Source organism: Eufriesea mexicana, unplaced genomic scaffold (genome assembly GCF_001483705.2).
Source record: "Eufriesea mexicana isolate 0111107269 unplaced genomic scaffold, ASM148370v2 scaffold2087, whole genome shotgun sequence".
Classification (NCBI taxonomy): Eukaryota; Metazoa; Arthropoda; class Insecta; order Hymenoptera; family Apidae; genus Eufriesea; species Eufriesea mexicana.
Window position 1 is genome coordinate 948,982 of NW_016910162.1, and position 27,747 is coordinate 976,728.

Genomic DNA, 27,747 nt, shown 5'->3' on the forward strand with positions numbered 1-27,747 from the left:
TTACAATATAATAAATTATGTATATATATTTATGAATGAATTTACATATTACATTTATGTATCTACTTATCTATTATATTTATGTATATCTTTATGTATAAATTTATACATTATCTCTCTGTATATATCTCGCTGTAAATATTTGTAGATATTCCTATATAATATACACGTATAACTGCAAATATACATGACACTATGCCACAACCGAAAGAATATTGTACCTCGCGTATCTATAGTACATTCATCATTAATCCCGCACGAACATTCGTTACTTCCCACTTATCAATAGTCAAATATTAACATTTCCCATAATTTCATATACCCGAAGAAAATTCAAACTCCCCAAACTCGTTAGCAAATCCATGTTACATTTTCGTAGCAGGTTTTCGCAGGTGCATCCGTCGATATATCACATCAATTTTCTCCTACTATCACCGGGAATAATACCCCGGACACCTCGCCGTACGCGCGAGTTATCTTACAGAGATATCATGCGGCATATCCCACGTTACTTATCAAAGATAAGTACTCAGTAGTTTCCAGGACGGTTCGGAGTACCGTCGTGCTCGCTAATTAATCCACGAAACTGCGTCTCTCTTCCAATAACCTGTGAAATTTCCTCGCAAAATGGACACCAGAGACCCCACCACGAGCGTCTTACGGTGGCTGCACTGACATGTCCGCGCGGGCCCATGGTCCGGTGAAAATGTGACTTCCATGGGAGAATTTCGGCGATTAGAGAACAAGAAGGATCGGATGATGACGCACGGTGGTTCGCTGTCTCTATTGGCCACGTACCTAGGAATCTTCTCGATCGCGCTATGCCAAGGTACCTGTCCCACGAGGTGCCTGTGCCAGCTCAGCGAGCAGCCCAGGACCGTCATGTGCTCCAAGCAAGGCCTAGAAGTGTTCCCTGAAGACATAAGCGACATGGTGGGTAAATCCCGTCGGGATTCCATGCTTTCCAACCGATCCATAGCCTTCCATTTCACCAGTGCACGCGAGTGTCGAAGAAATGGCGGTCTAACAGACCTTTCCTATGCTTTATCGCAGGCATCATCGAGAACGCTCGCAATGAGTCATTGGTGTAAATGTGCCGGTGTGGAATGGAATAAGTATCCTCCAGATATCTCAGAGAACAGTGCCTATCTGGCAGAGTTTCTTTTTCAGTTAGAATTTTTCATTCTACGTGCAACTGGACAACGTGTCGAGTGCGCAGCACCATTTCACATGGAGCTGCGTGTTCCACTGGGTTCTCGAGATTGATTCTAGTTAGAGATAGAGATAGGGAATCGAGGATACAGGAAATCACCGATTTATATCACTTTCTGATATTTTATCGGAATAGGAATTTTATTGGATAGAGGATAGCGTTAAATTTAGAGGAAAATTAGTTTATCCTGCTTCCTGGTGTTCCTTGCTCCTCGTTTTCACCTTTCTGTGGGTGTATTTGGTTAGTTTCATTAATGAATCTTGGATTACCAAGTGTAACTGAGTTTTTGACTGTGTTTTGTGTCATTTTCTAATATTTTATTAAAATAGGAAATTTTTTGGATGAAGGATTGGGATAAATTTAATGAAAAAAATTAGTTTAATGAATGTATCTTGGTTGTATCTTGGAATGCATCTCAGTTTCATGAATGAATCTTGGATTACCAAGTGTAACTGAGCTTTTGACTGTGTTTTGTGTCATTTTCTAATATTTTATTAAAATAGGAAATTTTTTGGATGAAGAATAGCATTAAATTTGGAGAAAAATTAGCTTAGCCTGTTTCCTGGTATTCCTTGCTCCTTGTTTTCACCTTTCTGTGGGTGTCATTGGTCAGTTTTATGACTGAATCTTGGATTATTAAGTGTAACTTAGTTTTCAATTGTGTTTTGTGTCATTTTTCAATATTTTATTAAAGCAGGAATTTTATTGAATAGAAAATAGCATAAAATTTGGAGAAAAATTAGTTAAACCTGTTCCTTGCTCCTCATGATCACCTTTCTATGGGTGTCATTGATCAGTTTCATGACTGAATCCTAGATTACTAAGTGTAACTGAGTTTTTGATTGTATTTTATGTATCTTTGCAATATTTTATTACAATAGGAAATTTTTTGAATGAAGGATAGCGTTAAATTTGGAGAAAAATTATATGCTTCTTGTATTTACCTTTCTGTTGGTATCCTAGGTCAGATTCATGAATGTATCTTGGATTACAAGGTGTAACTGAGTTTTTGATTATGCTTTATGCCTCTTTACAATATTTCGTTAAAATTGGAAATTTTTTGAATAAAGGAGGACGTTAAATTTGGAGAAAAATTCTTTCCTCCTTGTATTTACCTTTCTGTTGGTACCCTAGGTCAGTTTCATGAATGAATCTTGGATTGCCAGGTGTAATTGAGTTGGCTTTTAATTGTGTTTCAGGTGGAGCAATTAAATTTGTCTAATAATATACTGACGAATATTACCAGTGACATTAATCGACTGGTCGAGTTGCAGTATTTGAATTTAGCGAGGAATAAGCTGAGTTCGTTGCCTGATGATCTAAGCTCGCTGAGGAGCTTGAGGAAATTGGATCTTAGCGGGAATGATATAAAAAGTGTCACTGATGTGAGCTCCATAGGACAATTACCATCGTTGACTGTTCTGCTTTTGGCGAGGAATCCATTAGAGAATTTGGAGGGACTAATAAGCCCCAGTCTTGAGGCTCTGGATGCTGGCCACTGTGGTATAAAAATATTTTTATCTAAATATATATATTCCAAAATTTCATTTTACAAAAATTTTTAATACTTTGAAATATTCGAAGATTCAGAAATTTATTAAAAATTTTAAATATTTACGAATTTTTATTTTATATATAATATAATTTTTGTTAATATTAATCCTTTATATATGTCAAATAATGTTTTAAAATACGGAATTTCAAAAAATTTTGTTCAATTCTATGTATGATTTGAAATTTGAAATATTCTTGTATGTTATGGATATGATTTTGAATTAAATAAAAAGAAAATTTTGTTTAATTCTGTCCTAATTTGGAATTTGCAATATTCCTTTATATTATAGATATGATTTTGAATTTAATACAAAAAGATATCGTAATTCCGCATGGTAATATAATTTGGAAAGAAATTTAAATTCTATATAAAGAAATAATTTTTCAAAAAAATGTCAACTATAAGCAAATTGCTAATTAATTTTAGAAAGTAATTCCGTTTCAATGTATCACAGTTAAGAAAGAAAAATTCTATATCATACAATAATATAATTTCAAAAATAAATTTTCATTCCGTTCAAAAACATAATTTCAGAAGAAAATATTGATCGTATTCGAGTAAATCATAAATTTCATAAAACAATTTTATTTTTATATACGTAGCATAATTTTTAGAAAAATAAATTTGAATTGTACATTGTAATATAATTTTTTAGAAAAATGTTTATTCTATATAAAAATATAATTTGTTAATTTAAAAAAAAAAATTTGAATCATAATAATAAGGTTTGATCGAAACGATACTAATAGCATTACCATTTACAGAGGTGCCGGAACTCAGTAATACGTCCCTGGATGGGCTACCATCGCTAACTATGCTTAGCTTAATAGGAAACCCGTTGAAATTCATTCAGAAAACGTGGAGCCCGAAATTACAGTGGCTCGATATGTCTGACTGCCTCTTAAATTACTTAAGACCCGATACTTTCAATGGATTTCCAGCGCTTGAGGAGCTTCGAATGTCCAACAATCCTACTTTAGTCTACAGTATGAGGCAAGCAATTGAAATTCTAAGCAGAAACTATTCTTTCAACAGCGAGAAATATTTCGAGATAAATCACAGTTAGAAAAATTAATCATTTCGCAAATATTATTTTGTTCATAAATTTTATCGATAAATACAAAAAAAAAATTATTTTTTGAATTTCAAATGATACCAATTAAATTCTCGCTATGTACGTTCCTGTTATTTCACTATTCGTTCAGTTTAGCATTTACTTACTTATTAGTTACTAGCATGATTTTGTGTAAATATACATAATAAGTCATTGTAAAAAAGGAGTCAAGAATTTAAAGTTAAATAAATTTGGAAGAAACATAGTGATTGTGAAAGAAAATAATAAGTTACAACGTGTATAATATTAATAACAGATTTTATAAATTTACTATTTATAAAACGAGGTTAGAATATCAGATTTACCGCATTTTGCATACATACTATATGTTATTACAATTACTGTACATATTTTGGATGAATTTTCAATTTACATTTATTTTTCAGGCATTCCACATTAACACATGAAAATCTAAAAAAACTAGACGTGTCAAGATGCAATTTGGACAGGCCGGGCCTTCACGGATTTCCCGCCTTGACTCAAGCACGACTCTCTCGTAATATGATAAACATACTGCCGGATCGAATCTTCGCTAAAAATAGAGAACTCGGTTTTCTATATCTAAATGCGAACCGAATTGAGAAGCTGAATATGAGTACCTTCGAAGGGTTGGTGAAGCTTCAGGTACTGGATTTATCGGCCAATGGTCTGGAAGCGATTCATCCGTTGACATTTCACGAAAACGTGGAACTCAAATTGCTCAATTTATCTTTCAACGCCATAACCGAGTTTCCGAACTTTACATCGACTATGATAACGTTGGACGCGTCGTCAAACTTTATCAGTGAAATGAAAGGAAATTTTCTGACAAACATGCCGAGAATAAGAAGCATCAATTTGAGTGACAATCGGTTACAATGGATTCCTCCTGGACTGAAATCCACGACATTGAAGAATATGGATTTAAGGAGAAACAGACTAGTCGAAGTGTATAATGACACGTTTCTAGAGTTACCACGTCTTATTAGGATCGATTTATCAGGTTCCTCTTTTACCATCTATCGATAACTTATCTACGATATAAATTATAAAGTTTTATAAAATTTAAGCACTAGATCTATCAAATTTTCATCAGTTTCCTAAAAAATGAAAATCTTATCACTGAGTAAAACATTAAGAAATTATCCATCTTACTAATATCAACTTCAAATTTTGTTTGTTATACTTATCATATGAAAGTAAAAAGAAATACCAAATATCTGATTTATTGTTTTCAAGATAACATTAATTGATTAATTAAAAGTGCATTAATTTCTTAAGAATAAATAATGGGGAATTAAAGACAAGAACCTAACCTTAATTTCAAAATTTGTAGGAAACCGATTAACGGATGCTATAAATCCAGAAATCTTTCGAAACAATCCAAACTTGAACATCATAAAATTGGAAGACAATCCATGGCGTTGTGACTGTCACGATCTATTCATGCTATATTCTTTCTTGATGGAACCACCAGCGAAGACTGTAGAACAAAGCTTAATTTGTCAAAGTCCAGCGAATGTATCCGGTTATACTTGGTTAAGTGCATGTTTCGACATGTGGAATGAACCTTTGTATTACAATAAGGACAAAACGTGGGGCTTTGTGATGATCATTCTTCTTACGGTCACTATTCTCCTTGGTAGCTTCGTATCTATCAGACACCTGATGAGAATTAAAAGAAGAGCCATGGAACAGAGACAACAGTTGGAATCTTTAAGATTGTTAAGGCAACGAAGGTAAGAAATTTCTTTCCAAAGAATTCACACACAAAACGCATTATATATTTATGGGCAGTTTCATATTAAAAAAATTAGAACCTCATACATAATTTGAAAGTATAAAAAATGTTTGGTTTAATTTATCTACACCGAAATTAGAAATCTACTTTATCTTCATAGTGTAATAGAAATTTATTACCGATATATTAAAATATCACACGTTACAAATAAATGCATGTGTAGTTATCTTTAACGGTATAATACATTTCAATTTATTATTACAGACATTCAAATGATTTTGACAATGTTTAACATAAAATATTGAATTGCTTTCGCATTTACTTTCCATGTGATACTGCATTAAATTATTCTAATTAAATTAACCTTTCATCTGAGAAATTTATTGTTAATACTCTTATAATTTTTATCTTAAAAGCAATAATGAACAACTAACAATTATTTAACAGGAACCAAGTTGTACAGGAAGAATTGCATATCGAACGTGCACCAGAACCGAGGATCCACCCACTCGAATTAGTAGAGCCACCCACTTACGAAGAAGCTGTTCAGATGCCAAGACTAGCTCGATCTCTGGACAATTTGGACGAAATTTCAGTAGGAAGATCTTCTATGCGCATTATGGGTTCTGTCGATAACATACGACCGAAACACAGAAGAACAAGAAGACCGAAAAAGAGAATTCAGAGTGAGGATGATTTACTCAGACGGGAAGGGCGACGACAAGATAGGATCAGAAGGGAAAGAAATATCACCGTCGGTAACAATGAAACCGTGTTACCACAAAATCAAAGAATACCCAAAACACAGGTGACGCGCAGATCTAGAAGGTACAGTGTGATAAGCGATTCCGTAGATTCAGGAAGCGGAAGAATTCGATCTAGACCGCAAACACCAAGTTCAAGAAAGAGAAGACAAAGAAGTACTGTTTATGATGGGCATTCAACCGATGACGAAGATTCAGATGTCCAGCCAGTTGGTTCAAGTAGATCAATCGCTATCAGAGAACTTCGAAGAGAACCTAGAAGTGGTTATAGAGAATCTGCAACAGAACAAGATTCCTGAAGACCCCATCGGTCATTGTATAAACACATTTTTTTAACAAAATATACATTCTACTCGGAATGATCATGATCACTACCTTACCATCAAGAGATATTAACTAGAATTAATTAATATTAACGAAAAAATACTGCTGTAAGAGCACTCTATCATTGTTTTTTTGAACAATCAGACACCTTTTCGTTGCTGAAGTGATAAAATAAAGACAAAGCATATATTTAACTACCGTTACGAATTATTAGATCATGCAACAAAAATATATTTCAACAATCTTCTACCCAAAAAGTTAACAGTGGAAACTCAGATTTTACCATATTTTGTTACATTTATGTATTTAACGTATACAGAGACGACGAGTTGTAGTCGTTAGGAGTATTATAGGAGTATTATCGTTTGAAGAAATTTGGAGGTTAGAAGGTAATGCGGAGCATGCTTTAATGATCATTTGAAGTGATACAAATTATAGTAGCAATTATCAATGAAGCGTATTATTTATTAACAAGGAGTAATTAATTAATTTACAAAAAACAAACAAAATATAAAGAATCTCCCAGCTGCGATTCTTTTATAATTTTCGTTGAACGAGGAAATTTTAAAGTATTGTAATTTACTGAAATCTTGTATATATGTCATACCATGTCTACTCTTGGAGACAGTTTTTATTCGCGCATATTTTCATATTTAACAAATGTTCCTTGTAATTAAAGTTGCAATCTTTTCTTAAAGCCTGCTTACAATTTTTTATACACCTTACATATTTATATAAGAAAAATAAAAATTGGAAAATGAGGATGACGAATAAAATTAATTCGAAGAAGATACGTTCACATAAGTAATTGAAATTTCTTAACAAAAAGATCGAAATATCGTGTAGGATCGATTTCTTATCGTAAAAAAATTTTATACGAGTAAAACGTGTAAGAACATTAAATGCAATTCGTTATTGATTAATTTTTTGTGTATTTTCTGGATCATGCTCCATTTGTGGACGTATATTTTATGTATCGAAATTTAACTAAATGGGAACATGGAAGTATAAAATTACAGTAATTTCATAGCAGCTTGAGAATGATTAGAGTCAGCCTGGCACTGTAGGCAATAATTTCAGCAATAACATATCATTTATCGTAGCACATGAAGCGAAGATAATTCTAATAGATCTCCAGAAAGATGTGAGCCCCTTAAGTAGTAATTGATATCGTCGAATAAACATTTTTATTCGAATATATGCATTTTCCATGGATATAATATACTACATAAATTTTTAATGTTCGTCGGATATATAGTCCATCACGAAGAGATCCAAACGCTTGTGTCTGGAACACTTAACTAAGGCCGTTGGACCCGAATTGCTACAACGAGATTGCATCTGAGCAAAATACAGGTAATGAAGACATGTAGGTAAAATTAAAAATAATTTTACAAATAGTGAAGAATTTATATGACATTAGATGGGTCCACTGAGGGTATATTTCTGTATTAATTACTGTTAATGTTTATTTATAAGGGTGGGTTCTGTTAATAGCTCATTTTGATGAAGTTTATAGAGGATATGGTTTTATCCTTAACAAATATATGGCCTGCATTTTTCCTTTCTTTTTATTAAAAAATTGGAAATAAGGAACATATGTTTCATCATCGTGTTAATATTTAATAGAACGACCCTTGTTGTCCTTATGATTACTATTTTTTGATGGAGATTATGTAATAATTAATTTTTATTAATTATTTGTTCAATAATTTATTTTAGGGTACATGCTTCGAAATAGATCTTGGACGACAAACAATTTGCTATGGTGAAAAACAAACATCAAATATACTACAAAAAGATTAGAATAGGTAATGAATGTACACGTGGTATACGGTTTCGTGGAGGTTTCGTGTAAGTATGTTTAACTTCAGTACCGTTAATGAACGGACCGTACAGAGTTGCTATGAAAAATTCCATTGCGGATGTGAGAATTTAAAGAATGAGCCTGGAGGAAAATTTACTATCCGTATTGATGATGGCTATTTCCAGATACCAGATGAAGCTGATCCACCAGAACTTTATCATCCCCTGGGGAAGAACTTGGAGCGTGTTATAAGTCCATTAATAATCGTGTCAAGTACATTGTAGCAATTTGGAAACTCGACAAATGGGATTGTTTATGAAGAAGAAGTTATTACTTGTACCTGAAAAATTCAGCATTTTATACCACAATATATTTTTAAAATAATAGGTAATATAGTATAATATTTAAAACAAATGATATTAAATAATTATAATTATTTTTACACTGGAAACAATTAATTTATTATGTTACTAATTATACTTCTGTCACATATCAATTATTTATAATTAACTCTAACTAAAAGTAGTATTAAACAGTGATATTATAACAGGATCGTTAATCGTTAATGGAAACAAACGAGTATTTTATAAATATTAATAGTTTATTTTGCATCCATTGCTGAAATTATAAACGCTTGAAAAATATATCGATACGATTGTTTTAACTGTATACTCGCTATCAGACAATTCGTACCTATACATAACAATGCATAATATCTTATAAATGTTGCATGAAAAAGAAACTTATCTAGGAAACAAAGTAAATGGCGAAAATAACGGTGACACGTAGATGATATCACGAAGGATCGAACATTACCCCTTTCTAGCGTTTCAGTGCTAATCACAGTATCAATGAGATGATTCCCCATGCATGTTAAACCAAACGCTTAAACAGAAACGCTTCGTACTTCAACAAACAATCCTATACAGTGCAATAATACGAGGATGCATGTGTTTTCTTTGGAAGAAATTTTCACAAGGGGATTTGCCCTGTCTTAATGACAAATACTTTAGTATTTCACGCATTTGGTCTACAGAAACGCATAGAAATTTGACGTAAAAGAAGTAAATGAAAGAAAAGTGATGGGAAAAATATCTAGTGTTTATTTTGCAATTAATTATTTATTGGTCTTTCTATCACTTAATTTAATGACTCGATCATGCCAAATTGGTTGTCACTTAGTCTATTTTCAATTGTCTTTCATATCCTTTTCAATGCTTGCTATAGTTCCCATTACTTTCGATACAATAAAATAGATATTTGAACGACACTCGACGTTGTCGTTTTATAACGTTTTAATATACAGATTATACTTACAAGTTAATAATATTTATTTTCATGAAATTTTCGTACAAAGGTCATTTAGTAATTTAAAGGTTTCTAAAAAGAGAGGAAGCAAACGTTTAGTGCTTCATGGTCAAAATGTTGAAGGTATAGCTCTATCTCAGAACGAAATATACTGCTTATTGCTACCTATAAATTACGTTCACATTATATTACCTTATTTTATGTCGATATTTTATTCATCATCGTCCGCACGACGATAAGTATTATTATAAGGGATGATATGATTAATCTGGAATGATTATTATAAATACAATACAATATAGACTTTATATAAATTAATTTTTTTTTATTATTATTAAGTGTTAAGTTTCGCTAGCGAAAGTCAAACTCTTATATTTTCTTCCAGAAGAACGTTTAGTATCACGAAAGGAAACATTTGTCTGCTATCAGCACATTATAGTACGTCTCAAGAACAATTCAACGAGAAACATGGTATCGTGTGAAAATATATATTCAACCAGTTAGGAAGATTGCAGCGTTAAATATGTATACTCTTACAGTTACATATATATCGTCATTAACGTTATGTTGAAACAATAATGGTATATGTCGAGTTCAGAGGATTCTAATGGAACTCGCAATGAAATTCCATGGAAGTTTACACGAGCAGGAAAATGCTTAAGAGAACTGACTAGTGTGCTAATATTGCATACACGTATATAAAATGTATCAAATATTTACCATCCACAAACCTTATACAAATAGCGGAAATTTTATATATATATATACTATTATTTGCAAATATGTACAATCTCGTTTCACAGAATCGCTCATTCCTCCTATTACTCTCGACTAAACGTGTCGTCATTGAACTGTACTCTATAAAGGTGGACTTTCACTATAGATAATCCATTTCACACTTAAAACACAAATTCGGAGATAGTATTATTATGTCTCACTTTGTCGTAAAAATCCGTCGCGGTGAAGAGCCATCAGGCGTGGATTTAGGAACACTGGCGGCATTATGAATCCTATAAATCGGAACACACGGTCACACCGATCTCCTCTTTACTCTCTGATACTCTGCATTCGTACTTTCATCTGAACAACACCCATCGGGTCAGCTTCATGGTGACTTGACTAGATTCTCACCAGCCGTTGTTCTTGTGATGAGTATAGGCGTCCTTGGTACGCTGTCAGGATTTTCTTGCAAAGTGATCTTCACTCTCTGAGCACCGGGACTTAAGGGAGGTTGGTTGACCTCTGGTAGTCGAGCAATGGGACTGCTGTTAGCTACCGGATCTATGGAATTCGTCCTTGCAGACAATGAATCATCTTTCAGAGAATTTCCATCGTGAGCAGTTGGCTCTCTGGTTCTTTGATCGTTCTGCGGGGTGTTTGATCGTGATGGTTTTACCGGTTCGGCGCGATCAGAAGTACCGTTTGGAGATTTCGGTATATCGGCCGTGACTTGGCGATCATTAGAAACCTTTATCTCGTCTGTGGCATCTTCGAGGAAGGGAGCGTTTTCCACGTTTCCGTTCGAAGCTATTTTCGGCTGCGTTGAGTTTGCAGTTTCCAATAAAGCCTTGTGCATGTCCTTCAGCTCCGTTCCATTCTCAACGTCACTGCGTTTCCTCTTTTTCCTACAAAAGTCACCCTTGTAAGCTGCGAACCCTATGAGCGTTGCCAGGATTGCCAACAGAGCAGCGAGGACAATGTAAGAGCCCATTCCTCTTTTCGACTGCCTTGCCGGGGACGCCTCGTCCTTTTCGGCGCTCGTGTCTTCGGCTTTGACTTTGCCTAATTTCGTCATGTCGTATAACTCGTTGTCAACTAGCTCAACTCCGTTAACCGGAGTCGACGAGTTAGCATCAGTCGGTATTTCGGTGATGCTTGGTGCTGCTTCATTCGAGTCCACCTTTTTAGGTACGATTTCTTCCTCTTCGACCCCTTTCGTCGAAGACGCGTCGATGAATTGTTCTTCCTCTAGTTCAGGATCCACTTTCGTGACTGGAGCTTTTGTCGTGGTCATAAATACACTGAGGACGAGATCTAACAGTCCAGTGCCCGAGGTCGATTCCTCTTCTTTCTCTTCTGACTCCTCTACCACGCCGGTTTTCCTCCAGTTGAAAATCATTTCTGTTCCCGAACCTTCTCCGGAACCTTCATCGTCACCGGAACCTTCTACCGGTCGAAACAGAGCGTCTTTATACTCTTTTACAGGCTGCGAGACAGTGACGGATTTCCTTTCCTCGGAATCGAAAAATATCTCTTCGTCCTTGCTGGTTGTCTTTGTAACAGAATCCGTTGTTTGCGCCGGGACTTCTGCTTCTTCAGCGGTAGAGGATGTAGACACCTCTGGGAATGGCGTTTCACTTTCCAATTCCTTTACAGCTTCGGTTACCTGTACATATTCCCCACTCGTCTCCTCCTCCTCCCCCTCTTTGTCGGATAAGTCTCCGGAACCGAAGTCTTCCTCAGAATTCTGGAACGCCTGGTCATTTTGCATTTCGCGATCTTGCTCCTCGAGGTGACATGTCAGCGTGGTGTCCAATTTGAACAACGGTGTCCCTTTCACGTTACTCGGCGCGGCGCAGGAGACCTTCTTCGCGATTTTCACGCCTCTCTTCACGATCAGATCTCTCACCCTAAGCGTAGCGCAGTTACATTGCAACGGATTGCCCTGAATGTCAAGGTGTTTCAGAACTTTCAGCCGAGCCAGAGCCGGCGGCAAGTGTTGAAGCCTGTTTCTACGAAGGTTCAGACTGTGCAGATGATTCAAACCGTCTACGGAGCCCAATTCCAGATGTTCTATGTGATTTTCAGCAAGATTCAAACTCCTCAAATTCGTCAGCTTGTCGAAGCTTCCCGGTTCTATTCGTTCCAGGTTACCTCCAGAGAGGTCTAAGTGCCGGAGAGTGGTCAAGTTGACGAAGAAACCGCGATGCAGGACAGGATTCTGCTCGCTAGCCCTAAGCGTTTCAAGGTCATAGGTCTCGATGTATTTGACGTCTTCGAGTTCGTGGCAATGGGCTACAGTGCCATTTTCCAACAGACAGAGCCCATTGGTGAGTTCTGAATAACTCAAGAGGGTTAAGAATAACAGCAACAGTGTTCTTTGCATTTTTCAATCTGACTCACCTGCCAAAAACAAAAGAATTTATAATTAGTCCCTTTATTCTAGATCTATTACCAGTGGAATAAATCCTGTATAAATCATGAACAGAACTGAATATCATTGTCAATGTTAATTTGTAAAATAATCACTTTAGTGATAGAATACTTTGACTTCTTTCGCTGACTGTAGTATATGATACATTAATCAACTAAATTTGCGTTGAAATTGAAAAGATTGAAAATTTTATTTAAAATGTGGCAGTCTCGAAACTGTACATACGATTGCATTAGTTCTTCGATAATTTCAAAGCTTCGTTGCCAACTCAACGTGAACAACCGTGAATCATTATTGTAAATACAGTTATCTTGGAAACTCTTATTAGCGCTTTATTATGATCACAGACCTAAGAACTTCTACTGCAGAAATAACGATAAAAGACAATTTAATTCGTACAATGAACTTGAATCTTCCTGCCTCGTAGAATAATTAGAAAATAAATTTGTTTAGTCGTAATTGCATAAAACACAGTGTTATACACAGCAATATCGAGTTTCGTATTTCATGATTTATCGATTCATAAATCTTCGATGTCCCGATGTAACTTTCTAAGAATAAATCGTAAAGACCATATCGAAACTTATTAATTATTATTAAGGCTCGAAAATTGTTTCCCATTGGGATAAATATAGACCCGGATTTATTTGTATCTCGTAACTTATTCCACGTTGATTTAGGCGGGAGTCCAATAAAATTTCCATGTGTCTTAACTTAAACAAGCTCTCCGCGGAAAACCTCGGGCCCGAGAACATTTACGAACGTGGGAAACACGCGATAAAATGGCGACTGGTTTTTGTATCTTTAAATGTCACATTGAATCACTAAACCACCGGCCCGGCCGTTCTATACATAAATTGAGTAAAGAGAAGTCTATTACTTTCGGCAAGTTATTTGCATTATTTTGCATATTATGCCTATTGACGACATTACATGACGTCAGTGGTAATTTCCATATTCGCACACCATGGTCGTCAGACAGAAAGAAGAAACGTCGTCGTGCGGTACGTGAAGCTTTCACGGGAATGCACGAGCACTGAACTCCTTTTCTCGATCGTAATCACATTAGCCTGCGACCGCGATTGCACAGACCATTCTTTGTGTGTCTTAAATTTCTTTGATTTCTATTCACGAGTAACGGGTCTCTTTTGCTGCCATGGCGATAATTCGAATAATTGCTATCGTTGTTTATCCATATTCCATGCATCGCATAATATGCAGGCACGAACGTGAGTTAACCAAATACGAAGATAAGCCAGTCCATTTTTAAGGTTAGGTCAATCGAAATTCACGGTTCGAGTGAAATCTGAAAATATCATATGTACATAAGCGTCGTGGAATTGTAATGGAGAAATGCAATAACATAACCTAGTTACAAGCTAATCCCTCGTATGAATAATTTAGTTGTAAATGGAAATGTAAGAATCCATGGGTAATTCCATCGATCTAAAATCCAAGTGACGTGTATACGAGTACACTTCTGCGCTTAATGTGCAAACAGACGCAACGGTTAATAGACCTTAAGTAGCTGCGTACTGCGCAAAGCAGTCTCGGAGTGTTTTGTTCGGCCGCGTAGGTGGAGCTAGGTCATGGCCAATAAGTTAGGGAGATTTTAATACACAATCTGCAATCCTTCCTCGTATGCAGTACGAAAACCAAATACCTGCCGGTCTTTACTATTTATAGGCTCGAATGCTTTATTTAAAACAATTTCGAGCCAGCAAAGGAAATATTTGTAATAAAATACTCACGATTTATTTGATCAGACGTAGCCTCAGTAACACTGTGGTTTCGAAAGCATCTGCAACAAAAGAGACGCGAGTAGAATTATTACCAGGACGAAATATAAACGATTCGCAATGAACAGTTATTATCATTAAAACAAACAACGAATCTCATTAGAAATTAGATAAACCTCTCTATCAAAAGTCGCTAGCATCCAATAGCAAACAAGATTGTAAACCTTTCGATTCGTCGCGTTTCCAATTTTATTTCTTTGTTATACACAAATGAATTCTCTCCCAATGACGTAATCCCTCGGGCGATGAAAATACAGTTCGCTGAAAAGTGACATGTAAAATGTGAGTGAAATCAGGGAACAAGCAATGGAACCATGACGTCTTTTATACCGGAAGAGAATATACTTTTGGATAATCGAACAAGCTTTGTTCGTAATTACTAAATTATTAAAGGAGAAAGGATATTCGTAATCCTGGCCTATCTTGTACAGTAAAAATCGCATAACTGAATACATCTGACTCGTGTATGTCTAGCAAAAGTTATTACCTAATAACGGTGATCAACGATCGAGTTAGTTTCCCAAAATTTCTCGTTCTTACTTTCTTTCGTGTTTCTCAATTCTTGCTGCGTGACAACACGCATCTACCAGCGATAACCGTTTTCTTCGAGTTCAAAGAGCAACGTCATTACGTTTGCAACCGTACGTGGCATACGTGCCGTATACACACGGTTGCATACTGGCGCAATTCCTCATTATCTTCGTAAAAGTACTTTCCTTTTTTAATGAAGTGTGCGACCCAGTTCAATTAACATTTTCTCGGAATTGCCGCTTGCTACGAAATAATGAAACGAAAAATACAAATTGAACCTGTTATTGGACGTCGTTCTATCGTAATTATTAAATAGTTGTACTTTACATGACTCGATACAAGCTTTCATTACAAACCAAAGGACATAACATCGCCTACTATTATAATTAGAGGATATGTAGCTTATTACCCTGTAGCTGTGAATGTATGTTATTATTGTGTGAACTTCTGTTGTAACGTATTCCCAATTATTAAGAGACAGTTGTTTATCAGAGATGTAATTAATTTACTTTTCGTGTCTTTTTGTATGCATTACTTGCTAAGGTAAATAACACGATCCTCCACTTCCGGAATTATCACGTATAGGGTTTCCCATGGTACGTGGAACCTATTTCAGGGATTAATTTAGCAATTGAAAATAATGAAAAGGAGGCATATAGACGGGTATCTTATATGACCTTGTTTGTAAGAAATAACGAGTTTTGTGCTGTCATTTAGTATCTGATCACCTTTATAGGAGATAAATGACTACCTTAAAATGACTACCTTGTCTTTCAAGGCATGCCTGTAAATGTCTTGTCATTGTCCTGGTTACTATTCCAATGCTCCCAGCTGTTACTCCAAGTTCTTCAAACCCTTTTAAATTCTGTAATACAGTGCTTCGACATTTTTGATAAATATGAGGTACACAGTGGTTCTCAAGTGTTTTTGCAAATTATAATCGAATGCTTGAAAGTCTGGGAGACGTGCAGGCTTTCACTTGTTCAATTTCATTCGATTTATCTCTTTCAATATTTTTCGTTTAAACATTGCCTAGTTACACGGCCATAGAATTGAACAAGGTTTCCACCATGCATAATTAAAAATGCAAGGTAGTCTTGACCTAGTTAGGTATTGAAGTAAGCGTTTTATCTTATGCGAAGGTAATCAGGTACCAAACATCATGAACACGAAACTCGCCATATCATTGGAGTAAGGTCAAATAAGACTTGTATGTTTATATAAACTTCTTTTACTATTTTTAAACGGTGAATGAATACCTCGCATATTACGTGATACAGTCTTTCCCAATGTGTTCTGTGAATAAAAATAAAACAAAACCATCATGTAGCAAAGAGTTCATAAATGTTTCATTGAAAAATGACAAAAATATAGAAAATTAAACGTCATACTTGTTATTGCATTCTGAAGTATCGTCCACGCTTATCCCCATATATTCTTCACGTTTCAGTTTCTTGTTTCAACTTTACAATGAAGTATTTATTAACTTATGACATTTTACGTGATATTTTAGTCTTGCACACAGTGACGAGGATTACGCAAAGACTCTGAGACACCTTGTATATTAAATTGAACTTGCTTAAGCTGGTTAATAATAGCAACAAGCTATATTCTTCATACGACTAAAATCTAAGTAAATTGTTTGTATCGTAAAATACGACAAGACTAACGTCACCATGAGCGTAGTCTCTATTGTACACGAGTCTCTATTCCAATGGGCAAAGTAATTTAAATTGACGTCAGTTTGAAAGTCTATAGGACTTCATGAAGCGCGTTAATCCTTTTACAGAGAGAATAAATACAAGTTGAATAAACATCTGTACGTCAGCGTTCGTTTTTCTTCGAAGCTATGTCGTGCTGGCTCTCACTTGGTAGGAAACACGGCAGTAACCAGAACCAAAGTTGTCAGGAATCCATACTTGACCCATCCCAAATGATACGTTCCGTGTGCAGGAAGTGACAATAGTTCCAACAGGGCTGACCAGGAAATTCGAAGTTGTAAAGAACGTGGCAACGAGCATACACGCCCGCTTTGGTCATGACTTGACTTTTTGCCGGTTGCACGCTTAACGGTACATTCGCGGCCTCGTGGTCCAGTTCACCACGTGCTTCTAACAGAGTCAGCAATTCCAGAAGTCGTTTCAGGAGGTCGTGTACCTTTCGATACGAGGAAGACGAAAGTGTCCGTGAAATCTTAACTCTTTGAATTCCATGAAATCGAGGCAAAGAATTATCGGCTTTACGATTCAATCCAGGCGGTTTAATTCAGTTCCAAAGATTCAGTCCATGTCGTAGATATAACGAGAATTCTGATCTCGAAGAATGCTTGAATCGTGCTAATCTAGACTTAGATACAACTTTGAACCGTGACGCAGAGATTACCTTTTGAAAAATAATAAACAGAATATTAATTTGAACTCGCAGTGCAACGAAAGATTATAGCAAAAGTATTTTTAAGATTATAGAAAAAGTATTTTGACTTTTTACTGATGACTATGTATGTATAATGTTTTGATACAACAAATTTGAAAAATACTTCAATGAAACTGTACATATCAAGGAAGAGTTGTATTCAAATGATATTACCTACAATCAGCAATCTGTAGAAAAATATAATCCCGTTTTGTGTCTTATTTATTTCATTTGTAAACAAATCCATAATTTACAGTTAAAAATATTTAACGACCACAAATATATCCTCGGTTTATCTTTATCGCCACTGAATGTTTCATTATTCAAAAAAACATTGTTATCGTTACAACATGTAATTCACTATTTCCTTGAACATTTACTGCTTCTTTAAAATTATAATCGTTGTATATACTCGAATGTCATCATGATAGGAAGTAATCGGTTTTCCTACTAATGAGAGCGGGTTTTTTATCCTCGACGATAAAACTCAAGAATGATGTAATTATTTTTATACTTTTTTAATACATTACTAAGCAAAGCATCAATATATCTAGAAGCAATATAACAGATAATATAAAACAAGTTTGAATCTTCTGAGATCGTTCAAAATTTTTGCTTACCGTACAGAAAGTCACTGAATTTCGACTTTTTAATTATTATAGGCATTTTTGCGTATTTCTTGCATACAAGCACTTATCTGTATATATATTTACTTTAAAGAAAGTGCTGTATAAATCTTCCTCAATTCTTATATTCTCAATCATTTAATATTTATAAATTATGAAGTATTATAAATATAAAACATAGTTTGTTGTCTCGTACTTTCACTCTATAAAATTCCGCAATTTTTATATCATCTAATTTGTAGCTTCAGCTGCGTGTATTAAACTGGAAAAAATTTTTAATTTTGAGTAAGTTATAGAATAAAAATGATAAAACCTTCGATTGATATCAATAATGCTATTATAACCTAAAATTAATAATTGACTTCGATCGAAATAAATATATTCATGCTTGTGTTTTGAATGTGAATAATTTTTCTAACTGTGCAAAATAAATTTATATATTTTATATTTAACATCGTATCTTTAATTAATCTTTCTCGAAAAAGATACCATATTCTGTTGACAATAAACAAAATCATTTTTGAAATATTAATTTCGTGATATTAAGCTTCGTGTATAACAAACGAAAGATTCAGATATAATACAAACACATATATACGCGTATAATAACTATACATATCGTGCAAATAAATAGAACTTGTGTAAACATCCCTGGCAAAAATTGGATAATTATCGTTATAAAAAAAACTGATTGGTTATTTCATAGCCAAAAATAAAATTTCATAATATAACCTTTAACAGAGAACCTATGCTTGAAACGTTTCGACGGGTATTCTGTGTATATATTTTTGAGGTTATCTTACGACGGTATAAACCGTAGAGAAACGAATGAGCTCAGAACGCTATATAATTAGGAAGATCGTAAAGCGTACCGAAATCCATAATGCGATAGAACACAAACATATCGACTGCCAATACGTTGCTGTTATTCGATAAGATTATACCCACTATACAGTTATGCGACGATATGAAAAAGCTATTATCGAATATAATAGATTAACTCTTCAGAGGATGCAATGAACACACCTGTATAATTATTACGCGGATGTTGCACACATAACATAACCATAGATTTACCATCTGCAGTATCCATTTAAAGGAATGCCAAGGTGTTTCGCGGCAGCTCGAAGACACAGATGCTAGGACCTCTGGCAGTGTGAAGCGCAACGACGAGATAAAAAAGGAAAAAAGGAACAGGAGCGGAACGGTGGAAAAAGGAAAGCGGCGCGAGGGAATGCGGGCTGGAATAAGCAAAGGGGAAAAAGAGAGGGAAAGAGGGAAAAAGAGAGACGCAGGCCACACAGGGAGAGTGTCTTAACCACATAGGTATCGCGGTATCGATGGCAGCCGGTCGTGCGAAACGATTAGCAAACCGTAACGCACCAGAAATCAGGCTCGAACCATACGTCAGGACAGGTCAATCAACTCAAAGTAATCGCAAATAACGAGCCATATTTGCTTTTCTAACGAGCCTTCGTACTTGTGAGTCGCCGCTTTCGATTAATCATTCGAATTTTTTCCGTTTCAGGTAAAACATCGAAACGGAGGAAAAACTGTGACGCCTTTACATTGAGCGACGATATCATTGTTCGAACACATTTGATACTTTGATGGAGATTATTCAAGGAGGAAAAACCATAAGTAGCAGGTTTACTGTAATGCGTCAGTAATTAACCTAATACGTAACATCGACGATTACAAGTATAAAGGTTAGTAATTATCAGTTGTTAAAATCTAACATCGATTCGATGAAATATATATTATATACGTGTATAATCGACAGGAAGTGTGAGACTTTTGATCTTCATCAGTTTGAATCTTCATTGTGAGGCAATGTACTTAATCATAGAGGCAAAGTCGATAAAATGCTGCGAACGAAAAGAACCTACTCGACGATGCTTGCAAATAAGTGAAAGTAATGAGTTTGCACGTGGTTTTAACAACGGAGTATCGCAATCGTCGATTAACAGATCGTATCGATGATTAGAGGAACGGTTATATCGAAAGTAAGAGAATGATGCTGTGGAAATGAATAGCAGGAGAATCCATGAAACACGATAATTAAGAACAAATATTCTTTGTTTGAATTCACGTATTGTTAGATCAATTTTGATTAAAGTTAGCAACGCAGACATTGATATAAATATTTAACAAATTTCAATTGGAATAAAAGTAGCAGAATAAAATAAGAGGAATAAGAATGGAATAAAGGATGTAAATTATGATCAAATGAAAAAATAATTTGTAAACCAATCGTTTCACGTAATTAAAATTGCTTTAAGTATTCAACAATTAAGAAGCATTTAAAGTATGAAATTATAGATAATTATCCATAATATAACTGAATATATTATTATACTGATTGTAAGACTATTCATATGCTTGAATACGTTTAAAATTAGTACCCTCTAACGATTGAAAACGTTACGGTATTAGATTATTATCAGCAATAATTTCAAATAGATGTTACAGAAAGTTTTACATCCCATTATAATAAACGCTTTTCTATGGTAATAACGTTCAACAAATGTTAATGAAATTGCTGCATCCATTATAGTAAAATGATTTTTATATCGATAGTTGCAGATATTTCTAATTACATTGTCCAACATATTTTTACTTTTTCTCTAATATCTTTTTCTTTAATTTTTCTGTAATATCCAACAGGTGGTTAGGTTAGGTAGAGCTTACTTTCCTGAACACGAATCTGTAAGCGAAATTATACGATCACACTCAGGTTTCGAAAAATGTGAGTTTTTATAAAAGGACAGAACTTTTATCTAAAATGAAGTATTATGCATAAAGTAAGAACATCAGGAGGTTCATTCTTTTCATACAAGATAGGTGAGAGTATCCGGACTTTATTAATGTCTGTAATTATAATTATTTGTGCTTCTGAATTAGAAATTAAAGTTTAAGATTAACCTCCGAGCGTACTATCTATGCATGTTCTTGTGTTTTTACAAAAAGTTTTTTATCTCATACGAATTTGCTACACAGTAGCGTATTCTGTAGACATTTTTAAAGGAGAAACCATCTAGAAACAATATTAGGATGATGTTCAATGTTGACAGGATGGTAAAATATATATCAGAAATTCGTAGGGACAATTTTACCGCCAGGCAGCCATTGTTGGTAAATACATCTAGCTTCGCCAGGGCCGTAGTCATGCATAATTGACACCAAAATCATTATCCAGTAGATTACAGTTTTTATATATATCACATGTACTCATTTTTATACTAATCGCAAAATTATAAAAAATTTTTCTAAATCATTTGTAATTTGAAACAATTTCGTTATTCGTTATAATACATAAATAACAATGACTTTTTAACATAAAATAGTTAAAAAATAAACTCCCACTTAACTTTTAAAATAAGAATGGATCCTCCAACGTTTTTCATTATCATGTAATACTTCATTTTAGTCAAAAATATGGAGGAAATAAAAATATTTTGTCATATGTTTATATATACGTGTCATCAAATTTATCATTAATAACAAATTGTTCAAAACCTAAATTTATAATAAAAATGAAAAAATTAATAAATTACTAGATATTACTTGAGCTTATAACGAACAAATGTTTAAATGTACCTGTAATTTTGCAAAAGGTATATAAATTATTACACCTATTGTTAATAACAAATTGTTCACAATGAAAAAATTAATAAATTATTGCCAATTACGGCGGAAAAATAATAATTAATGGAATCGGTAAAATTCGGAAATTTCCGTCAATTTTTGGCCGATCGGAGGCTATATAAAGGGTGACGAGAGGTTGATCAAGTCATTTGTCGGTTCGATTTCGGAAGTGACACATTATAACTTTCTTAGTGCGCGGAAGGGGTGGGGATCCGAAGTGAGGTTAGGGTTGGCCACCGCACTCCATTAAATAATTCATTAATAATTTTTTTTTTGTTTTCAGGTATTAATTTATTTTTTGTTTTCAGCTGTTAATTATCTTTTTCTCCGGTTTTAATTATTTTTTATGTTTTCGAATGTTATATTTTCGTTTCTATTGATTTTTACTGAAAAATTCGAATATTTCGTATAATACCCGAATGTCTCATCGTTAAGTTGTTTATGACTCACGGTTAGGATATTTATATCTCATCATGGAGTTATTCCATACATTTCGTTTATCTTTGTGGTTTACATTCGTTCTGCTTTTATTATGTTTTTCTAATCTCTTACTAATCTGCTTCTTTCCAGCTTTTCAGGTTTTCCAAGACATCGTTGAACGAGATAGGATGCATGCGTTTAGAGTATTAGTTTAGACTCTTAAGTAGTTATAAAATAGATACTAAGCTACAGCCCTAGGCTAAGTTCCATGTTCGCGCTATCTGTACAAAGGTGATCCACCTAACTTGGAGCGAATATATACATTTCGTATATTTCCTCTCTTATACCTCCCGTTTACCAAATAGAATATAATTGTTCTCACAATAATTCGCCGCGAAATCTCTTCCATAGAACACAGCGCGGTGTCAAAGATGGTACCATTACGATCATGCAGTTTTTAGCATTCGGTCTTTTGACGCAAATCTTTCGAAGAAAAAAAGGAAAGGAAGGACTGACCACTGCAACAGAGCTTGCAATTCTTTGCGAAGAGAGCTAAGAGGAGCGGTAGCACTTGTCTTAATTTTTTCCTGAATTTTTGTGGCCTGTGACTATAGTCACCCGTCGTGTGTAGATAGCGTCTTGTTGTCGGTGACTATACTCACCCGTAGCAGCGAAAGGGTTAAGTACCGACTAGCCTACGCGACGTAAGTACTTCCGTATGCTCGACAGCTCCACGACCTAGTAAGTCATCCTCACGACTCTTCTCCGACACTCATTTCTGCCACTGTCACTCTCGTCATACATAGAGATCTAGAGTGGTTAGCGGGATGGTGGTGTATCTGGTATCAATACGAGGGTCCGTCGATCCTACTCGTCCTAGGTACCGAGGGATAGGCCCTGTAGTCGGAAACATTGCATGCCCCATAGCACAGCTGACAATGGTATAAGATACTTCGCGCTGAGGCAGGAGCATGCGCGTGTTTCGACTACTAGGCCTCGCACAGGACCCTCGGATTGACTTTGGGTGTATCGCTGATTCGTTGGCTACCTTAGGTTATCGAGTAAGCCATGGCAAAGTCGGTAATCACTGGGGTGGACTAGGTCCAATATGGAGGGTGCTGAGGACTGACGTTGTCTTGTACACGGGAGTACGTCACTTAGACTGGTAGTCTGTCTTTCGAATAATCGGGAACTCGTTTATTCGCGTCGCGATTTTTCACTTACTCGCGTCTTTCGTATTTCATTCCCTATTTTTATGGGAACACGGAAATATCAGAGTCTCTTGAAATAAAATATCTTAGCGTTGCGACAGTAGAGTTTTAGTATACCGATTCGAAGTCCCTTCGTAAGACACGAAATATAATAAAATGTCAGTAGATTCGCTTTAACTTCTTTCGCTCCAAGTTAGGTTATCTTTGATACAGATGGCGCCAGTAGGCGGCGCATGTCTGACGTGAGTCTTGATGCGTAGTCACCTCTACGTGGTGAGACCTGGTAATTGGTATCGTTTCTCAGAGAACAATCTTTGGGAAACGGTACAAAGCTAAGAGCTACGCATCAAGGTTCGCCCTTTTAGTGCCGGACGACGATATATCGTTGCGTATGCAATGGCGCCTTATTCTTTGCATTGCGAGAAAGCTCCATCTCAAAATAAATTTATAAAACGTTATAAACGGTCTAATTTCAATGCAAAAGAATTTAAAAAATTGTTTTCGAGTTTAATATTTGTTTTATTCTATGCTGGTTGGTGCCATGGAGTTATCCTTTCGTTCTCAGGACTGATATTGGTTATTTTATTAAAAATGTAATACTTATACTTCATACTACGTGAACTGCTTCATAAAACTGTGATCGAACGATGATTATTTTTATGTGCAAATATTTTTTCTAGAAAGGAAACTTGCTACTATGTTTTCCATCGTGTCCTTTATTGATGTTATTCGTAAGATTTTCAATGAATATTGAAACACAATTGGCATTACATTATTCTCCCTTTCTTCAGTAATATGCTGCATTTTGAATTTTTTAAGTATCATTCTTGGTTTGGTTTTTATTAGTAAATTCGTCCGGTTATCTTCACATAGACACCCGTTTTTCGCTCCGCACTAAAATGGTTAAGATATTTCCTATCCCTTGTAAATTTTCAATGCCCTTTTGAACTTTGTCAAAATTGTATATTTTTTCCTTTTTTCCTTTTTCGTAGACTGTTTTATATTAGCTCCGTTGCACCGGGTGCTCGAATTACGCGTAGCTACGGCACTGTCGAGGCTAGGGGAGCGAGCAATGGCGGCGTGGTGGTAAAACCCCGTATACGTATCACCAACGAATATTTTCCCTATATAATCGAATTGAAAATTGTTTAGAAAATTCTGTTCCATGGTTTCTTCTTCAGAAAAGCCTAGAGAATACGATACTGTGTAGCAAATTCGTGTCGGATAAAGAACCTTTTGTAAAAATGTAAGAATATACGTAGAAAGTACGCTTAGTGTTTTTTAAACTTTGATAACCAATTATAATTATTCAGAAACAGGAATAATTATAATTATGGACATTGATAAACTCGGGATACTCTAACCTAACTTTTAAGATAAAAGTGAACCTTCTAACATTCTCACCTTTATGTAATACTTCATTTTAGCTGAAAATCGGAATATCGGGATCGGATACTCTAACCTAACTTTTAAGCTAAGAGTGAACCTTCTAACATTCTCATCTTTGTGCAATACTTCATTTTAGCCAGAGAAACTCGCAATTTTCGAAAACTGAAGGTGATGGCAATTTCGATTACGGATTTGTGCTGAGAAAAGTAATTTCTACAAGAATTATCCGATGGATATTACAGATTAAAATTCGTGTTGAACATTGGATGTTATTATTGGACCACTGAAGATATAATATTAACCTGAAATACTATGTAGATAGTAATAAACATAATAAATACAAATCGATAATGATATAGAATGAACCATACTCTATAATATAATTTGTAATATAAAGAAAAAGAAGTGAAACCAATCACAGTTTTTTAATGTATGCTTATTTTTCAAGAAAGACTGATTGGATACAGTTTTTTGCAAATTATATGTTTTTTATTACAATATATTGTTAATGTTACTATGAAACACGTAGAAAATAGTAGATTAAAGAACGTGATGGAATTTAATTATTTCTAGTCTTCCAATTTACTTCTTTCTTAACCTAATATTTTATAATTGAAATACGTTTCTAGAATATCTTGGAAAAAATTTATGAAGTTCAAAGTGAATATCAAAGTTTCTAATTATTATCCAATTATGTATGCTATACTACTAGAGATAGTACAGGAATCTAGGTCTTCAAGATTTTCATGTTTTAATTATTACTTTTGAAATCATATTGAATTTTACCACGGTCTATATTGTTAAACAATACATTTTTCAAGCTGTAAAAAATATTTACAAATTGTAATTTAATCACTTTTACATATATATATATTTATATCTATACGTTGTTGTATATATATGTTAGATGTTGACAAATTATATGTGGGGTTATATATATATATATACTATATATACTATATATAATTATGATAAAAGAATAATTTATAATATAAATTATATATGCCACATATAATTTGTCTACATATAAGAATATTCAGTCGCGACATCCATAGCATATTACAAATTAAAAAATGTTTGAAATAGTATTATTTTTGTAATAAATATTTGTAAGCTATATTTTTAAATTATATAATATTTCACATACACTTAAACAAATACTTAATACATAACAAGAATTATAATTTTCAAAAATAAATATTGCAATAATATATTATTATTATTATATAATTCATAAAATTAATATATTAAATTTTCAATAATATATTATTACTATATATTGTATATCACTTCCTTACTTAATGACATAAACCTTTATGTACCTCAAAGAGCATTTAGAACATCGCGTACATTCTGGTCTGTTTGTTACAAATCACGATTCTCAAATATTGATCCTATATGTCGAATCATTTCCTTAGCTAATAATAGTAATCAAACAATAGAACTTTTTGGTGTTTCTCTGTATGCTTGCCGTAGTTCTATTTTAAGAAACTTGTAAACTCCAAATGCGTTCATTTTCTTTGTATTCTAATGGGTTTCCCGTTTAATAAATAAATAAATAAAATATCTAGACGTTATATTTTAACAAATAATTGCAAATAATAACAGTAACCAGATAAAGTATGCAAATACTTTAGCATAAAATGTATCGTCGGAATTAAAAGAAATGAAACAAATTGAATTAAATTAAACAAACTAAACTTTAAATGTCGATTACGCGGTGAGGTCATATTAACATAAAGTGTAGATAAAAGTGACGTAAAAAAATGATGAGTATAAATTAGCTAATTACGCGAAATCGAGTCATTATCGGCATCGTTAACCGCATAACGGGACATCGCGACAATTCCTGTATCCAAGTTCAACTGCACCTAAGCTGTCGCTAGTTACCTTTTGCAACCGCGCAGAGGCGCAGCGAGCGCCCGATGCAGCTTCTCTCGTACGAACGCGCCATTAATTTCCACCTAAACTAGATTTCCCCGCTCGCGCATGTAACAGACTAATTATCGATTTCACGATTATCATTTAACGCTGACAACTTGTTTGTAGTACGATGGAAAAATAATCACCGTTATCGTCGTGGTGCAAACTGGTTTTCAACAACCGACGTGAAGCACAGGGTAGGGTAGCGTGCCGTTTGACGCTGAATTCGTGCGTCTACGATTGCGTGTCGCAGTGACAACGGTGTCATCGAATCTGCTTGGATTATAAGAATCACATGGTCATCGCTTCTAAAATTGTCCCCTATTGACTACCAATGGAGGCAATTAGGAACGATATCTCGCTGCTGACACACATTTCGCAACGAAACAAAAGGCGCGAGTGGAGCGCATGTTACTCGACAAAGGGAACAGGCTGCGGTCCAAATACTCCACCTCGTCTGCTGCGACGAGGTGCTTCAATGAGTCTGAATGTGAAGGATTAGAGGCTTCTATCGAGAATGGCCTTTAATTTACCCATTGAAGAAGTAATCTGGATTTTTATTTCAAATGATTGGAAACTGTGTCATAATCATAATAACAATATTAACAATAATAATGACAATAATAATAGTAATATGCAGAAGCTGCAATTGCTAAATTTATCAACGTACGTACACTCGGACGTACTAAAACCATTCATACTGAGCACTACAATAGAAACACCGAGCATAAACCAGAGAAATTCTGAAAACCCACAAGGATAGTAGTGATAATAATAATTACAACAATAATAATAAGAATAATAATGATGATCATGATTATAATGATGA

The 27,747-nt window shown here is 34.5% G+C and overlaps 2 protein-coding genes across 6 annotated transcripts in view; one reads left to right on the plus strand and one right to left on the minus strand.

Annotated features, from left to right (window-relative positions):
* The first annotated feature begins 548 nt into the window (after positions 1-548).
* LOC108549507 (leucine-rich repeat-containing protein 15) lies at positions 549-6,827 on the plus strand. The gene is made up of 6 exons (XM_017902913.1): positions 549-933; positions 2,413-2,716; positions 3,533-3,761; positions 4,269-4,864; positions 5,198-5,600; positions 6,050-6,827. Exons 1-6 carry the CDS (start codon positions 718-720, stop codon positions 6,663-6,665), a joined length of 2,364 nt encoding a protein of 787 aa, XP_017758402.1. The 5' UTR covers positions 549-717; the 3' UTR covers positions 6,666-6,827.
* Positions 6,828-9,919: 3,092 nt separating this feature from the next.
* Positions 9,920-27,747, minus strand: part of wdp (Leucine rich repeat protein windpipe) — a 42,676-nt gene continuing 24,848 nt past the window's right edge. For 2 of the 5 annotated variants that reach the window (XM_017903042.1, XM_017903041.1), the window contains exons 3-4: positions 14,711-14,760; positions 9,920-12,928 (exon numbers count right to left, since the gene is read on the minus strand). In XM_017903042.1, coding sequence (XP_017758531.1) covers positions 10,911-12,911 — 2,001 coding nt within the window. In that variant the 5' untranslated portion in view covers positions 12,912-12,928; positions 14,711-14,760 and the 3' untranslated portion in view covers positions 9,920-10,910. Of the gene's footprint in view, positions 12,929-13,358; positions 13,379-13,601; positions 14,266-14,710; positions 14,761-18,516; positions 18,590-27,747 lie in introns of those variants that run through there. The other 3 variants (XM_017903043.1, XR_001890347.1, XR_001890348.1) reach the window with 3 other exon arrangements.

Excerpts from the sequence above, each read along its gene's own strand:
- LOC108549507 (XM_017902913.1), top strand. The coding sequence starts at position 718 with ATGGGAGAATTTCGGCGATTAGAGAACAAGAAGGATCGGATGATGACG. Across the intron at positions 2,717-3,532 it reads TCTGGATGCTGGCCACTGTG|AGGTGCCGGAACTCAGTAAT; the intron begins GTATAAAAATAT and ends TACCATTTACAG. Across the intron at positions 5,601-6,049 it reads AGATTGTTAAGGCAACGAAG|GAACCAAGTTGTACAGGAAG; the intron begins GTAAGAAATTTC and ends ATTATTTAACAG.